This window comes from Strongylocentrotus purpuratus, unplaced genomic scaffold (assembly GCF_000002235.5).
Source record: "Strongylocentrotus purpuratus isolate Spur 01 unplaced genomic scaffold, Spur_5.0 spur5_scaffold_5, whole genome shotgun sequence".
In the NCBI taxonomy this organism is placed as follows: domain Eukaryota; kingdom Metazoa; phylum Echinodermata; class Echinoidea; order Camarodonta; family Strongylocentrotidae; genus Strongylocentrotus; species Strongylocentrotus purpuratus.
Window position 1 is genome coordinate 37,133,037 of NW_022145611.1, and position 19,255 is coordinate 37,152,291.

Genomic DNA, 19,255 nt, shown 5'->3' on the forward strand with positions numbered 1-19,255 from the left:
CGTTCATGCTTGATTTTGAAGGCAGAATGAGCGATTTGTAACGCTCATCGTAATCGCAGTTCCACGGTGCACTGTTCATGCTCACTTCTCCAGGCAATTCTCCTTGGGTGGCCTTCAGCTGGATTCGCAAACCTGTGTGCGCATGCTACGTAGACCCACCAGAGGTCAGTGCGTTGACCCCATTTAAACGCGTTTAAAAATTGTAAACGCATCTTTTTGTGAGTTTACGATCGGCGATCGTGATCGCCGTTTTTCGGTGATTCTACAAAAGTGAGCATGAACGCAAGCGTGTTTTAAACTAAACGCGTAACAGATGCCTGATTCTGGCCGTCAAAATCAAGCATGAACGCGCCCCAATTTGTCAAAGCAGAATTGTGTTGTGAGAGATGTTCCTCTTAGTTCAGGGACTTGAGTGTGTTCTTGCTCAGTGCCCAAATGATTTAAAACCAAATTTTGGTTTATAGCCTGAGTCCGTCATTACCTTAAAATCTGAAATTGCAAATAAATACTGTATTGGCAAAAAATGTCTGCCTGTGCCAAGGCAGACCACATAGGCCTATAGCTCAGTTGAGCATTTGCCCGTAGATAAGGTTAATAACTCGATCAATGTTTACGATCTGTGGTTTTCTGGACAGTTTTCTTTTTCCTTTTATTGCAATTGGTGGCTTTTGGACAATTTGTAGGCCTATATAAAATAACAATCATTTCAGGTGGAGTGGGGGGGGGGGGGGTGGAACCTAAATAACAGACACACCCACCCCCACAAAAATAAAAGTACCACATTTTTAGAACGGTGTAGAGATCGATATGTCCAAATTTCTTTTTCAATCATTGATTACCCAAAACGTTCGAGATCGTTGAATTTCTGCATGCATATGGAGCCAACAAATTTCTCATTATTTTTATGATGAAGATATATATCATTAAAAATCACCAATTAATCATAAAGTCTATAAAGAAGACTTTGGGGTTTTCAATAACGTTGAAACATTCCTGTTGTAAGAAAAATGATTGAAGCTATAATAATATAATACACAGCTAGGGTACATGAAACTTCGTTACAATATTTCTATTTCATTGTGTTAAAAAATAACACACGTAATTTTGTTATTCCTCCCCATCCGCGGGATCTCCAGCATAATTTGATCATTTCAGCGCGCTCTGATTCGAGTTGCCGCGCGTTATGCATTCAAGCGGAAAGCTAACCCTAGGATGTCATCGATATCGCTATTAATCTGTACCACATTATGGCCATACGGTAGGGCTAAAACGTCACTGAGGTAGACTTCCCATCCAGTCGTTTGTTGTTAATCCCCACAAGAACAACCACGTTCAGAGTTCAGACCGAGAACGTGTTTGGGATTTAGTGTGACAGCTCCACTTCTTCGATCGGACCAAATGTTGGTGTTATCATGTTTACTCAATGATGAATGAAGCCATGATACACGTAGAGGCTGGTAAACCAATTGCGCTGTATTGCCTCTAGGCGTTTCGGACTGTCGGGGGGGGGGGGGGGGGAGGGGGAGGGGCTGAAGCCCCCCTCCCCCATCCGCGGAACCCGGACCCCCATACAAAAAAACTATATTTATAAAAGAGAAAGAAAGGAAGAGAATGGCGAATGCTCCTTATAGAGACCACCGATTTTAGGACAAGAAACAGTATTAATTCGTGGTTCGGTAGCCAGGCTTGATTTTATGACTCTTGAAACAGGCATCCTCGGAGATTTCCTGTCAGAATAAATAGATGCATAACTGTTACTGAATGGAGCTATGTGTCCAAGCTCGCGTGAATTTGTTTACCACTATTATTCTTCTCGGGGAATGCAAACCAGCATCGGTGTATTTACAAATTGCAAATTTGCAACCTTTTGGGAATTTGGGGATGTCCGATATTTATCTTCTATTTTCTTTGAATATACGGGGGTGCTTTCAATAGATTGAATGTGAAAGATCCTATATATTTGGATTCCCTCGTCAGGCAAGTTATAGATCCATTTTATATGACAAGTTAAACCCTGCTCATTATTATTTGCATGTTAAAAAGTTATATACAGACTGAAAAACGGGATAATTGATAGGATGTCGCTGTATAAAGAGGGAATAATACAAGAAAACTAAAACTTATTAAAAGATTATATTATGGGCAAGTGGGGAGACGGGACATATAGTATGGCTTTGTGGCTAACGCTGCCGGCCGCAGCTATGTACAATTACTGATGTCAGCTATACTAAATTTGCATCGCAATTTTCACTCTCTTTAAATCCCCATCCCCGGGGGAGGGGAATACTCTGATTTGGTTTGGACGGGGGTGTGCCGCTCAAGCCTCGAAACCCCTACCCATTATTAGGGGTCATTTGGGGTAATTTTTCTCGAACAGACCCATTTCCCACAATTTTCGGGTGTTTTTCGGGCGGCACACCAACGTGTGTCCGAATATGTGAGTACCCCCCCCCCCCCGGTAAATTTCCCGATTCACTTGAGATGGCTCCTTGGTATAAACTCCCCGGTAGTTATAGAAACAAACAATGAAAAGCCCTAAACCATCTCATTCACCATACCCGCCTCCCCTTCAACGTCCTCCCCGATAGATGTCAGCAAGGACCCACCCCAAACCTTTGCATCCCATATATAACCCAATCTTCATTATTTTAAAATATTTCCCGCCTAGCTGAATTAAACTCCTCTGTGCCATACCATTATGAGTAATACAAAAAAAAATTACACTCAGAAAATTGTCATTTATTTTAAAAGTCAGCTATAAACGAAAGGTTAACATGTTTTGAAATCGTTTTGGTTTGGTACGTTATCACGCTTGGCCTTTAACAGGAGGCATTGTTTGCGAGAGGGCAAAAATCGACTTGTGCAAAAGTTAAAGTGAGAGAATGAATTGAATGTATCAAAATGAGATGCATCAGTTTTTGCAGAACCAAAGTCACAAACACACACAAACACACACGCGCGCGCACAAAATTTTCTTTGATATTTGATATTTGATATGATTGTGTGGCATGATTAATATTTTGTTAGGGATGTTATTTGGATCTGCAAAGACCGAATTAATACCCAAAGCCCAATTATTTTATTCAAACATCACAACAAGTGATTATCTGGCGCAAGTCGATTTTTGCACTCTCTTAACTTGTTCATCCGAAGCGTGAACACATACACACACAAAATGATACCAAGTGATTTGGAATACGATGTAGATCTATAACAATTTACTGTTCATAGGTGATTTTTAAAATAATTAGCAATTTTCTATAGGTGTAAACTTAAGTTGGGACTAAAATGGGATATAGGTAGCGCATATGAAACGCCCAAACGTACCCGCCCCACCACTCCCCATCCACACCCAGGTTCAACTTTTTGATTGCGGAGCTTGAGACTAGAAAGAGAGTGAGTGAGAGAGAGAGAGAGAGAGAGAACTGAGAGAGAGAGAGAGAGAGAGAGAGAGATGAGAGAGAAAGAGATGAGTGCGAGTGGATAGCATTTTATTTATACTGGCCCAGGAGACGCGAAACCTAAGGGTTAGGTCCTCGCAATTTCAGTTTGTTGTTTTCCCTATCATAAAAGATAATATCTTTTTCAGAATCATGGGCCCAACGGGGGGCCCAAGCTTTCAGAAAAAGGGTCGGATCGTGGAACTCTACCCATCCGAAAACGTGTACATTTTGGATCTCTGCCAGAAAAAGACTATGGTTTGTGACGCAACTGTTGTATCGTGTGGACAATTGCATTCCCTATGCAATGTGAATGCGATATCACGACACAATATTCTAGAAGTAGTCACATTGCGCAAGCGCATATCACGCATGTTTATTATACATATTCGTTACGTGTGGCGTAGAATTACTTTGGCCTCTCTGAGCATGAGTGGTAAGAAAGCACTTATATTTGTTTCTTTCTTTGAGAATTTAGTATTAGAATATAAAGTGGTTATTACAATATGATTTTTCCATCAGGTAAACATCGAATTTGTTATCTTTCATTTATTGCAGGTTGAGATTTCCATCTTACAAGCAAGCGTCTGTTGATTGTCCTACTGGAAACTGATCACGCTCACAGCTTCATTGCAGCAGTGGTGCTGCGTTTTTGTGTAACCTTTTCGGTTTCATCTGAATATCAGCCATCTACGGTTTTGCCAAATTTTCTTTCCGAACCTTCTACACCTCGTCGTGTTTATGTCTTTTTGCAATTCAAACAGTGAGTATGAGTGATGAGTAATCATGGCCTGGCAACAGAGTTCTACCTTGGAAATCATCCAAAGCCAAAGCCACAGGCAATTACAGTACAGGCCAAGTTATTAAAAAAGGGGAAAAAAGAATGTGATATGCGATCCAGGATTTCTCATATTTATCACAAATTTATTTGGATCAATGAGTACCATATGAATGCCCAAATCTAAGACTTCAAATGGGTGCAACTCCTGAACTAGAAATTTATCGTTGAAAGAATTCCAGCGATATCTTGATCTCAAAAGTCGATGTCAGATCGTAAAACTAAAAGACTAGGCCTACGCTATAGGCCGACCGGAAACTGAAGTAAAGGTCATAAAAACGAGTCCTCAATTTGTTAACAAGTGATTCATCCAAAAAAGCAATCTATATTAGAGTAAAGTACCCGGTTTTCGGCCACTTAAGACAAAATCCTATTTATTGGACTCTTTACTTCCTATTTATTATCATTTCTTGTTCAAATCATGAAGCAAATATTATTATTATTTAAACAAAAAAAGAATCCCAAAAAAAAATCACGAATTGCCATGACAATATTCATTTCAATTTTCACTGTTTTGGAGCCGGTTATCGGCCGAGCGTTTCAGTTTACGGCCGCATGTACAAAGTCAATAGGAAGCGCTCGCGCGCGCCGTGCGTTTCTGCGCTGATGTATAGCACAAGCGGGCGGAGCAGGTATCCCACGCCGGAGCTCCAGGGTGCTCGCCTGGCCGAATACAGGCACAGCGGTGATCGGAAGTTGGAATCTGAATTAGACAGACATATCGTGTGTGCGTCGCGGTGTGCGGCTGCATTGATTTAATACATGCGATGAGATACTTTTGAGCTTGCGACCAGCACAAAATCGGGCTCTATATCTGAAAAATACTTGAAATAAAGCTCATTTTACGGTACCCATATTTCTTACATACACGCGTAAGAAACTCGATTTTTCAGATTTGGGTAGCGGGACCGCCGATTACATCGCTAAAATGTGATATTTTAGGATATATTTTTCATTGCAAATGTGGTTCTTCAGTGACACTGGCATGGTATGGTATGTGTGGGATATGTGTTATGCTATTATGCGATGTATTTTCAAGTGATTTTACCATGTATCCAACCAATTGGCCGAAAACCGGAGCTGACCGATTACCGGGTACTTTACTCTAGTTACTGTTTAAGTAGTAGATCTAGTCTAAGTGATGACATTTCCTTTGTAATTGCATGGTGTAAAATTATGAAAATATTGACAAAAGATGGGCAAATTTTGCGGTCTTGTGGTCGACCCCGCAAAAATATGAACTTACTCAGTCAGACCGCAGCCGGTGCGAAAACCCTCTATTTTATTCAGCACGTATGCAAGAATTTACGTGTCTTGCATACGTAATGAGTAGTGCAGACGGTCTTCCCGATCGGCAGTTTTTGCCTTTATAATTGTTCATTTCTCATGAAATGGGTCTTATTTCAAAGATAAGAAGTTGCACTCTCTATATACTTATATGACAATCATGTTTAATATATTTTGGAAACAGATATTTCGCCTTGAAAATGGGGTTTTTCGACGATAAATCTATCTAAAGAGTAGGGCTGATTTTCACATAGAAATCATTCTTGCGTCAAGAAGATGTTATAATCAGCATAAAGCATAAATATTTTTCTTTACAATGATATCAAAATTATTATATTTTACGCTGTACCAAAGTCAGGAACCAAGAAAAATCACGCGAATGTTCATGAATAATTAAAAAAAGTAGTCAACTTTGCCGATGTGATAATAGAGCGTTCTGATTGGCCAAATACGTCAACTACGTCACATATGTTCCGCTTTGGTTTATTAACATTCTGAATACCAAATTTGAGTAAGCATTCCTTGTGGCGTGCGCCTGTAATGCACGTGCGCGCAAGCAGTCATGACAACAACCTTAGGACCCTGGATCAATTACGTCACCTGCCTTTTAAATAATATTTTTCTACATTATTTCTTTTTTAATCATTTTTCTTAATTTTTTCGGCCAGTCGGTGGCGCGGCGGAGCTCCCTGGAGTTTACTAATCAGTTATGCATTGCCATTGCTCAAACGGCGAGCGTGCACGAGTATGAAATCACACAATTTCGTGCCATCATATAGAAAGAACAAATTGGTAATTTCCGGGTTTTTAGGGTCTTAATTACTATGATTATAAAGAGAACAAGATTTTGCGTCAATTAGGTTTTGACATTATTTTGATCAGTGACTTTTCATCTTTCCAACGAATCTCAAAGTAAACAAATTAATTATGTACCAAAGTCAGGAACCAAAAGCGAAATTTCGGGTACAAAATAGCTGTTGAAATGTTACAAAAATAACGACAATAAAAGTGGTGAAAAAGGATCGTTTCAAAATTGTGAAATATGGCAAGTTTCATATCAAACTGAAGCTGAGAATCTCGAGAGTAATTACCGTTGCGTGCTGCCATGTTGACAGAAGTTATCGACCACAAAAGCAGCTGCATGTACACCCTTACAAATCTCACAGAAAATCTCGTGAATTTCAGCACACGTGAATGTACGAGATAACCAAAGAGACGCTGAATAAAAATCAGCGTATAGCCTCATTATCGCGCACGCTGCGGTCTGACTGTACTGACAAGGGTCTGGGAATTTGAGAGAATATGCTGTCAAAATTGTAAGTATAAGGTGATACCAGCTGATTGTATACTTTGCAATTTATACAATTACCTTACCTTTAAATATTTATTTAAAGGTAAAGTAGTTGAATAAATTGTAAAGTATACATTATGTAATTACCTTACCTTTAAATAGCTATTTAAAGATAAGGTCATTGCATAATTTGCAAAGTATACAATCAGCTAACATCACTTTCTACTTAAAATCTTGACGGCATATTCTCTCAAATTCCCAGACCCTTGTTAGTAAGTTCATATTTAAAGGGGGGGGGGGGGTGGTCAAACACAAAAGACTACAAAATGTGCCCATCTTTTGTCAATGTTTTCATAATTTTACACACAATTCCAAAGAAAATGTCATCACTTACTACTTAGTAATTTTATGTTCCTCTTTCCATTGGTGATATCTGATTTTCAAAATCTTATTGTTTTTTTAGATATGGTCACACTGCCAAACAGTGTCGGTAAACAGTTTTGGAAAACAAGAACACGGAATAATTGCCTTTTTAGATTATTGAGTTTACATGGGAGAATTTAACCAAATGCACTTATTTTATATTTTTTGTCCAACCTTTTAACCCCTTTTTTTCCTTCTTCACAGAACCATTGTTGGTGAGACTCACCTGCGCCCAGTGCCAGAGGCATCCATATAGAATACAAAAGCAACCCCCAGACAGGTTTATGTCTTCACAGGCGCTTAATTTCACACGTCCTTCACATCTGCGCTGTTCCAGGCGGACCAATAAAAACCAAATTCACAAAAAGAGTAGTAGTAGTAGTAGAAGAGAAGGGACGTCACTATGTCTCTCAACGTCAACAGAGCGGTCACTGACCAGTTCTACCGCTACAAGATGCCACGTCTCCTAGCCAAGGTATGTCGACGCTACAGCAATACTAGAATTATAAGGGGGAAATTATTCTCAAGATCAAATACTTCAATTAACTACATTTTGGGGAAAAGGGTATTATCTGTATTATTCATGGCTATGATAGAAGAAATGTAATACATTCTTATTCATTCTACTTCAATCTAATTTGATGCCTTTATTATGTACAAATTCCTTGTACCAGTAGTTAAAAAAAAAAATTATCATGCAAAAGCAAGTACAATTATATTTCCCTAATTTTTCATGTAACCTACTTTATAAGGGAGTTTACAGATGGCACATGGATCAAATGACCCCAAATATCCACAGATCTTTTACACATGGAGAAGTTCCACTTTGAGCATCTTAGAACGATAACTGCCAAAGTCCTAGATGTGCTTCATGAATGTTGGTCCTCTTGAAAAGAATACTTCCACCTGCGTATCATAGAATGTACCGTTGGTGCATAAATGAACAATGTTCCATAACTTTCATGAGCGCATATCCAGTATTCATCTCTGGGTTTTACCATTTTGGTACAAATGACCTTTATCTGCCCATGCGCAGATTGTATCTATGAACTGGCTTTGATATTGAATGAAAACCCTTATCATGAATCACAACATATCTGTTTTTAAATTTATGGAATAGTTTCTCTAGCAATTATTCATTTATATAATTCTATATTTGTTTATTTGTGGTTTGTTTGAAGGTTGAGGGAAGTGGGAATGGCATCAAAACTGTCATCATCAACATGGTGGAGATTGGCAAGTCCTTGTGTAGACCACCTACATGTAAGTCTATCTAGCAGTGTGTAGATGACGTAAGACAGCCCCAGGATGTTCACATCCTCAATCAATTAGATTTTCTTATGACCTTTCAATATCGGGTTGATGGTAGAATATTAATTAGTCTCTGTAAATAAATGTGTATAACAAAAATTGCATCATTAAAATTACATTTAAAAAATTATTCTACATGTTGATATCTAATCAAAGAAACATAAATGCAAGAAAACATGTTTTTAAGGCTTTTTCAAATCATTAGGGGTAGCTTTTGAGTTGTGTGAGTTAAAACAAGAGTTTAGAAATTGATTTGGCTAATTTTTTTGCACACATTTCATTGGCACTGCCAAAAAGTGTACTACTAGGAATGAAATAAATATATACTTTGATCATGTTGGCAAGATTCGCTTAACACTATGGTTGATGTTTGTGCCAAAGGCATAGTTGATACATATTCTTGGTATTGATTGTGGAGACTGAATTCAGTATGTTGGTATACACTATGTCAATATTTATCAGATTACATTTTCTCCACAGCAGCTGTGAATATGATTTCAACCAGTTTGGTACCATATGGTGACACATGGCAATGTATCACACATACACCCTGCCAGCACAAATCTATTTTATGCGCACTATCAGTTACCACAGAATGAAGTACACATAGTTTGAAGTACTGTGAGAAATAATAACTGAATGGAGTTGTGCTGTATTGGAGGGGAAATCTTTAATAAAGATATTACAGTTCCTTTAAATCATACAATCTCCTGTTAATTTTAATCCTGATTTTGACTGCATCCAAATGTAAATTTCTTTCTATTACATCATCAGTCTCAATATTATGTTTAATTAAAACAGTCTATACTGCCATGTTTACTGAAGGCCTTAAAGTAGATATTCATTGATTTTAAAAACTAACTTTATTTTTATTATTGCGAAGTTGAACTTTGATTCGACAAGGTTATCAAAATTCAATGCTTGGAAACATTCAAAGTAATGATTAAAATAAATTACAAAACGCTTAAATACAGTCCCGGCATAGCACCTGAAGAGCTCTCCGAACGCTGCTGAGATGTGTGAGATCACAGTATGGACATGACTTGCACAAGCAGACGATGTCTCATGATATCTCACACATTTCCAGTGCCTGTGTTTTCATCTTTTCTTGAGTTCTTTCTCTTACTTCACTACCGTCAGGCTAAATGTATAATCTATTGCCTCACTCTAAACCCGCACATGGTTTTATTTTGATGACAAATGCAGCGATACAAAAATAAAGGAATTTGTCGCTTGTAAACAAAATAAGGCGCCATTGTATATTCAGCTGCACACTCCGGGTATGTTCGGCGTTTCAAGAGGGAACAAATGCCGTCCTTAATATCATTCAGGGGGGTTTTCAATTTGAAAGTCTGGTTTCTTTGATTGTTAATTAACCCCTATCCTGTGTATTTACAAGCAAAAGAATTTAGTTATCAGAATCGGGTCATATCCCCTTTTGAATGGTTTGACATGCCATTAAATTTATATACACTAAACTCATTATAATTTGAGAAATAATAGCTTTGCAATTATGTTCATTCTCTATGGGATGTCGTCTGCTTTAGCAGTGTTGGTCCATATAGTGACGTCATTAAAACATTGTTATTTTCCGGCGAATCTCTTGTATATCCCAGCTGCTATGGAGGTGGTTGTATTTGTATTTTTATAAATCACCCGATATGTAGTTGACCTAAAACTTGTACGATGGCCATCTGTTAGCTTACCAGTTTCTAGTGATACATTAGATGACATATTTGTGATCTTCTTTGAATTTCACCTTTAATTTTGAAAACAGAAAGGAAAATAGGAAGTCGATGCAAAACATTAATAAGCTGCTCTTTCATTTTAGTCGTGAAATGCATCCCAGCATATATGCCATTCTCCCATTTGAATGTTAATTATGCAATGCAAAATATTCAATTTGTATCTCCCATGTACAGACCCTACAAAGTTTTTTGGCTGTGAGCTTGGCGCTCAAACCCAGTTTGATTTTAAGAATAATCGCTTCATTGTAAATGGCTCGCATGACGCTAACAAGCTTCAGGACCTGCTAGATATCTTCATCAAGAAATATGTGCTGTGCCCCGAGTGTGACAACCCCGAGACCTTTCTGGTAAGAGTCCTAGAACATTTGTTCTGGAGGGTGTTTCACAAAACTTGTCATCAGTGACAAATGACAGTTTTTGTTATAAGCTACTGAAATCCTTGCTTCTGATTGGTTATCAGCAGAGATGTCACTGATTTTTGTCATTTGTCATTGAAAAAAGGCTTTATGAAACACCCCCCAGGTGATGATTTCACTATCTATGATTGCTCTGGGCTATATTTCTTTAAAGATGTAAGGTTAGAGTTGCCATTAGTGAAGGGTTCAATAATTTGCCATGTGCAGAATATTGACAACAGAGCAATTGTCACAAGAGCATGTGTTGTACAACCTCTGGTAAGGTATTCAGAATGGGATATTATACAAATCCCTGCAAGATCCTAATCAAATGATTAGTTGAATGCATTCATGAGTGATTCATTGAGGCTGTCCCATGTTTTTGGTTAACATGTGTGTGAAAGTCTTCAGTACTGTCCATTGACTAAGCATTGTGACTAGTTTCTGATATATATAAAATTTACTTTTATTATATTCCAAATTAATTCTGACTAACATGTTGACTTGTTCATTTTGTTGGGATCTATTATTTCCTCTTAATTATGAGTTGATCTGTTGATGAGTTTGCCCCTGCCTTAATTTCATCAAAGAAATGGGGTGAAGAGTAGGGTTACATTTTGGTTTTTGGTTCGGATCACTGATAGTGTTGTGTCCAGTGATGGAAATTTAAAATTCATTTTGGAGTAAATGTCCCCTGAGTGCTGTGTGTTTGTGTCTGTCCTGGATACGATTACGGCACTTGTTTTACCTCATGTTGGACATCACATTATATCTCTAACAGATTGTGAAGAAAGGCAACATTGGACAGCGTTGCATTGCCTGCGGTCATGTGGGTATCGTGGACCTTCGTCACAAGCTGAGTACCTTCATCATTAAGAATCCTCCAGAGCATGACCCAAGGAGCGTTGGATCTTCCAAGACGGAACGCAAGGGGAAGAAGTCCCAGAACAAACAGCAGAACGGAGAGGGTGATGCCTGTCAGGAGGAGGAAGATTTTGGAGTAAGTATATCATCTCTTGAGAGTCAAAAGCTTGACAATTTGTGTGTAGTCCTATACCAGTACAATTAAACTCGGTATTGTTACATTGATATCGCACAGTGGATTTGAGATACATGTGTCATTTCAGTCTTTTGACAATATATGGATAGTGGTATATTATGATCTCTATATTATATGAAAACTTCTCCACCCTCAACCAGCAATAAAAGATTGACGGGAGCAGCGAGCAATTTAGATCTGGAAACTAAAAAATAGATCTGATAGACTGTAAAATAGCTCTTTTAATATGACAATAAAGTACTAAAATTTCACCCTGAAAACTCTTACTTTTACCACACCAGGAAAAGAAAAGTATTTTTTAAAACTGCCCGAAACTCACTACTAATCTCAGAATTGAAGTCATCCATTATATTCATCACACAGTGCACTCATATATCTAAAATTATTTTCTCTTTTTGTGTTCTAGGATGATGATGATGAGGAGTGGTCAGTTGATACGAGTGAAGAGGCTATTCGTGAGAGAATGGGAGACTTGAGCGGTGGTGCTAAGGGCTTGACCCTCAACGATGATTTAGAGAAGACAGGACAGGAGAGGCTGGACATCTTCTATAAATTTGTCAAGGTAAGGACATCAAATGTAGGGTCCAAATTCCAATGGTGGTAGTAAAGTTATCATACCAGTCTTATTTCATACAGAAATGCCAAGTAACTTATGCTCTATATCAAGAAACGAACAAGTTTGAGAAAATGTACCGACTTTTCCATTATAATTTTACTTCAAAAAAATAACCTAGAAAAACCACAAAGAAGGTAATTGCCTAGTCATGTCCGATTATACATTCTGACTAGAGTACAGCTCATTAATACTTGTATGTTAGTGTGTACAGACCATCACTCGGTAGTAATCAAAGGTAGCAAAAGTAATTTTGATGTTAGATCATATCATGTCATTCATGTGGTATGCGCCCAAAGATAAACATTATCAGCAGATTTGAGTGTGTGTGTGTGCCTGCATGCTAATTATTTTCTTTCAACCAATTACATATGCTATGATTGATTTGATTCTACTTATGATATCAGGCCAAGAAAGCAGGAGGTGATTTGAAGGGATGCGACAAAGAGTTTCTGGTAGAAGCTGAGCGTCTTGATGTGAAGGACAAAGGGCCTCTTATTCTGGCCGAGCTTCTTCTTGATGAACAGGTGTTGACGCAGCTCAAGCAGCACCAGTATCATTTCTTGAGGGTAGGTAGTACGTACTATCATTAATACACTAATATTTGTACTAACTATCTCAATGCCTGCCAAAAGCAGTTAAACTTACTCGGTATACTACTCATGGCTTCTAGAGCGGTGCTGGATTTTTATTGAAAAGAAACAGTTAAGGCAGGCAGACTTTTATGTGATAATAGTATTGTGTATTTGACTTGCTGATCCTCATTGCATTTTTATTAAAAAAAAGTACATTGAATGCAGCACTTATTTTATTTTTTCTTCTGTTTAATCACATTTTCTTTGTGGATGAGGCTCTTGGTTTAATGTTCCCTTGACTGTGTTAAAATGTTTCAACAGGTTGTGAGTTCTAATCCTAATTTCTTATTCATGTATTGTTTATTTATTTTTATTTTATTATTATTGGACAATTATGTACATTTGTATGTTTATTGTGCAGGGTCATAAAGGACAACAGTGTAAAAACACTGACTAACCACCTTGGGTTTTAAAAAAAAGACAAATAAAATGAATTTGTTTCTTTTATTTCAGCTTTTGAATGACAACCCTAAGGGTCAGAAGTATTTCCTAAATGGTCTTGAACAGCTGATAGCACTGCATGCCAAGTCTCTGGTCCCTAAGGTACCATCGATACTCAAGGCCGTCTATGACCTTGACCTCATCGATGAAGATGTCATCCTCACATGGGCTGCTAAGGTAAGCCGCTACTACCTTTTTATATCTTGTATATGCCATTTTTTTTTTGCAAGGATTAAACAGTTCTAAATGGTTTATAATTGCAAATTTAAATACACACATAAAAAGCTGGCTTTGTATGTAGGAACATTAAAACAGTAGTCTGCGATATTATCGCAAAAAAAACAATTTGGTAGAATGTCTGTGTCTTGTCTTTCTCCAGGAAAAAATATAAACATATCAGTGAATACTTGCTTACACAGTACTTTGCCACAAGGAACATTACTTATTTCTTCATGTTCACTGCAGTGAATGGAGTACTTCATACTCCATGTTGCTTGAAAGTATTGCATGTTTTTTGATAAAGAACATAGAAATGTGTAACCATCTGAAGATTCTGAATCACATGTGACTTTGTTCTATTCTACCAATCATTGTGTAAAGTAATTGACTATATAAATATCTTGATGCATTCTGATGTAATGTTATTGTTGTCTTGTAGCCGTCCAAGAAGTACGTGTCGAAAGAGGTGATGCAACAGATCCATGAGAAAGCAGCTCCATTCATCAAATGGCTCAAAGAAGCAGAAGAAGAGGAGTCCAGTGAAGATGAAGTCGTGGTTAGTATCTTATCCTCTTATCCCAGTTCGTGGAAGCCTCTTTCACACATAAGGCTGGAAAATGCTACAAAAAACTGGTGCAGCAACATATTTATTATAAAAAAGGTTTATCAAATATACAACTCATGAAAATACAAGTGAGGATGTGTACTAACTGATCTTTTATTATATATATTACAACGAATTCAAGCACATTATTGTAACAGCAGGCACATATGACACACGACGAAGTCATTTAGAGTTGTATGCGGTATTTATTTTGAGGATGGATCAACCCTTAATGAGACAAAAAGAAACAGGCAAATAGATTAGCTTTTGTTTCTTTCACATATTAAACATCAGCAAAACTATATGATCATTCATAGAAATCGATACATCAATAACAACTATTATGATCATTCATAGGAATAGATACATCAATAATAACTATTGCCCTACTTGGCATTTTCCCCACACCATAGAAATACTATACATTTTGGATACTTTTCCATATATGGTTTATAGTTACATTGTAACATCCAAAAGCAATAAGCAAGTTATAACAATCAAATGCTCAAATATGCATAAGTAATCATGAATACAGAAATATAAATTGACTTTTTGTATAGTTCTCTTTACTATAACAATGACTCACCCCTCTTGAGCTCTCGAGGAGAGACTCCTAACGAGGCACCGAGACTAGAATTAGACCAACTACATGTAGATAGTGCACCATCTCCAACTAACTGCCATCTCCAACCAAATGATGAAGTAAGACCTCTGTAACATAAATGGTAACTTAAATGATAACTTCTATAACTTTCAAATTCTTAGAAAGTGACATGCAACTTGCAAGCTTTTGATATATAACAAATATTTTACTTTGACAACAAAATATCCAATACTAATGATACAAATTATCTCTTTACCTAATTATTACTGTATATCAGGTCTTCTTTTGCAAACACAATACTTTATAGAGAGAAGCACAGATTGTATCATATTTGGTTTTCTAAACCAACTCATTATGACCAAAGCAATTAATGACAGGCCTCCAAATATTGACATAATTCCACTTGGGTACTACACAGAGTGTTTCTCTATAGATTCTTCTACTAGTATCACATAATAACAGCAAAGGAATGTGAAATACAACTCACAACTCAATAAGACACTCAAGAGTTGTCAACTATACATGAAATCAAGTTTCCTCTATAAGGTTTCAATCTAATGATGCATGTCAAATACATTATAATTCCACTTAGAACTTACCATAGATGCTGCAGAAATACTATTAAGTATGAAGTTCTACTCAGAGTTAGCTTCTCTGTCAAATCCAACCTCCTAAGTCCTGAGTGGATGCATGGTCTATGCTCATCCCTCTCAACCTGTGATGTGGCAAAATATCCTTTCTCTCATTACCCTATACTCTCTCTGACCCAAGGTCAAAGTGCACTTCCCCTATGATGTGGCAAAAAATCTATTCTTCTCTCCAAATCACCCCATACCCTCTCTGACCTAAGGTCAAAGTGAACTTCCCCTTTTAGGGACACCATTCTTCTCTCCAAATCACCCCATACCCTCTCCTAGGGACCACCTCAGAAGTACACTTAAAGGGATCTCCTTATTCAGAGACATGGATCCTTCATTCAGGGACCTCCTCAACAAATGGAATTAAGAAACATTTCGACCTGTCACATTATGTCATTTTATTTTGCCATGACCTTAATTAAGCAGTTTACAGCATCATGTGTAACTGAGGCTTTACAAGAAACCATGTTAAGTTCAAGTTACACAAACATCTTATTCAGACAGATTTTATCATGCATTTCAATGTCTGTTATCCTATACCTATCAATATGTCTTGAGTTCGTCTGGGGAAGAGAAATAAAAAAAAATAATGCTAATTTGTATAGACATTTATGGGAAGTTGATGCATCGTGGAGGGAACCGAGGCTTATACCTTAAACACATATGCTTCGGCTACAATGTGTTTTCAAAGGTGTCATTCTTCATTTGTAATTTGATGTCGGTCAAAATACAGAGAAAATTGAATTACAGAGTGACCTATTCAAAACATTTTTTTAAATAGAAATTCTCATTGTTTAGTTTTAACTCCAAAGTTCATGGAGTATGATCTTTCAAATGGGGGTATAACTCTCATCAGTTATTAATAATCATATCAGACATTCTCTATCCTATGCAAAGATAGTAACTATGAAACAATGTATTTTAGTTATTATACATATATATACCGGTAGGGATTTATCTTTAGTCTTTTTCTTCGCTTTGTTAACACTTTTGTTTGAATGACATTTTCTGTGTGTACAGGTTGCTTTCAGTAACCGAGGAGGGGCCGGTCTGAAGGTGGAAACTACTGAACCCAAAAAGGCTTCTGCTGCTCAACCAGCTACCCCTGCTGCAAAGGAAGACGACTTTGACATCGATGACATCTAAATACTGATCTTTGTATAGACATCCACTTAACATATTGTCTTCTCACAAGTTGAGATGTCTTGTATCTTTCAGGCTTTCCCTGAAACAAAATGACAAATTGTGCTATTGTATACATGTTTTCTGAAAGTATTATATGGTGGAATTCTATTTTAGATGTAAGTTGCACAATGAAATTAGTATAATATTCAAACAAAAAATGAAAAACAGATGTATTTACTATTTCATGCTAAAACATTTATCACCCCTTCATGTTAAATGTAGAATTCAATGTTGTCATTAAATGCTTCATTGGTAGATATATAAGGTAATGGTTGGATGTTTTATAAATGTTTCAATACATCTTCGCTACCATTAAAACAACAAAATAAGGAAATAAAAGATGAATGTTATGTTATTTTGAAAGCAGAAATTTACCCTGTGATCGCCTTGTTACTCGTTAATGGTCCATATTGAGGCTATTATAATGTAATTGTTTCAATTCTTCCTTTCAGAAAGCTGCAAAGTAACTTTAAGGAAATGTTGTAATAATCTCTTCTGCACTGAATATTGAATTATTGATACTAACAAATGCTGTGAAATGTAAAGTTATGTCAGTCCAAAATAAGCAGCAGAGTGAAATAGTTTGACATCTGTGAAAATTCCAATGATGTATCACTTCATTCAGTGTTATATGTAGGAAATGTAGGTACTAGTACTCCTATATTCATTGATATATTCCATTTTCAAATGCTTCAACTGAAATTATTTACAAGGCTACATATATATGAGCTTATATGTGATGCTTATTGGAAAGGTTATAGCTTTTCTTATACAAAATTGCAGATATTTGAAGTAAGCACCAGAAAAAGTTGGTACATGTAATGATCATGTGCTATGTACTCCCATGATATAAAGATATCAGTAAAGGACCGAAATGTGTTATATGAAGAACACTGTGTTGCTTTTACTCAAAGATGATAAGTCAAGAAATGTTTGTAAACTACATGTTGGGGATGCTTTCCAAGTTTTTGAGCATGGGAGAGAGTTATTCCGAAGTTGTTCTATTTTGTGCAAAACTTGTATTACTGTGATATACAAGCTAAGAATGTTTTGTTCATGAGTATTGTTATTGCATGCTACTCGTGTATTAAACCGCAGATGATTTGTGTCATATTATCCTTGTTAGTCATGTCTCATATTTTTAAAATTTCCTATGCTTTAAATAGGTTCACTTCAAATCATTGAGGTTTTGTTAGTCTATATTCTGCTACACATCCAGTCCAGGGGCCATATTCTAAAAACGATGTTATCTTTTATGTTAGGGAAAACAATTTTAATTGTAAGTATTATGTAGTTTGAGTCACCAGTGCCTGGGAGGCCAAAAGCAAACTGAATCACTTGCCTCCTGGTGTAACTGATTGGGGTGTGCAGGTTGACCACTACACCAGGGTTTCATAACAAACTCAAAATATATCAAAGTAACACTTAATGTACAAAGTTTGATATTTGTGATAGTAAGCATTGTTTTACCAACATAAGATATAACATCGTTTTCAGAATACCACCACAGACCCAGGTCAGATCAACAACTGTGACATATAGACCACAACCTCTCGGTCTAATTTTGGTGTCGAACTCTGATCTTGATACAAATCTGGGGTTATATAGCCCTTAGTATAGAATATGTCTCCAAGTGCTTTACAGATCTTATTACCCCAGTTATTGGATTCATTTACACACAATGTGCACTATCTCCACTACCTTGGGAGTATTCCTACAATAATAGCCACTATTGGGGCATATGGCAATTTCTATTACTAAAGCTTTCATCATGGTATCGGGTGCCCATTTCTCTCCTGGGTATACGGAGTGGCAAATGTAGATGTCTTGCTTACGGCCACTCACTATGAATATGACGTACAAAGAAAGCAGACAAAATATACAGTTCCTCAGGTAGACAAAGGAACATTCCTTCACTGCTATTATGTAAAAAGGTGAATATGCATGTGACACCTGTTCTACACATTTTTACATAATAGCAGTGAAGGGATGTTCCTTTGTCTACCTGAGGAACTGTATATTTTGTCTGCTTTCTTTGTCAGTCATATTCATAGTGACTAGTGCCATGACCATTTCCAGTCAAGTGCTTAATCCACTTGACTATGACACCTATTTGAAATTGAGTAGAATAAGGATTTTAGTTCTTTAATCTTCTATTAGCAATGTGTAAACTACTATACGGTAGGCCTTTTCATAGAAAGAACCTACATTTTCTCTTTTTTACTTTGAGTCATGAAATGGCCTCTTTATATTTGATAGAAAATGAGGGGAGAAAAGAGTTCAACTCTATTAAAAAAAAAAAAAAATAAGAGAAAATGAATGGAAATGGTAATAAAGAGAGAGAGAAAGACACAGCAAGAGAGATAAAGGAAGGGAGAAAATATTGTGAGAGAATAAAAAAAAGAAAGAAAGAAAAGATGGTGAACACCACTGGCTGAGGGGCAAACCCCGGTCGAAAACGCACAGAATTTCATCACATCAATTAAAAAAAAGAAGAAGCTTTTTGCCTTTATTCAGATTTTC

At 36.9% G+C, this 19,255-nt stretch overlaps 1 protein-coding gene across 1 annotated transcript; it reads left to right on the forward strand.

Annotated features, from left to right (window-relative positions):
* Positions 1-3,745: 3,745 nt before the first annotated feature.
* LOC115919073 (eukaryotic translation initiation factor 5-like) lies at positions 3,746-17,848 on the forward strand. Its single transcript, XM_030998981.1, has 11 exons — positions 3,746-3,876; positions 3,999-4,203; positions 7,484-7,754; positions 8,461-8,542; positions 10,513-10,685; positions 11,515-11,733; positions 12,200-12,355; positions 12,814-12,975; positions 13,495-13,659; positions 14,141-14,257; positions 16,568-17,848. The coding sequence occupies exons 3-11, from the start codon at positions 7,683-7,685 to the stop codon at positions 16,691-16,693; spliced, it is 1,272 nt and encodes a 423-aa protein (XP_030854841.1). The 5' UTR covers positions 3,746-3,876; positions 3,999-4,203; positions 7,484-7,682; the 3' UTR covers positions 16,694-17,848.
* Positions 17,849-19,255: the final 1,407 nt, after the last annotated feature.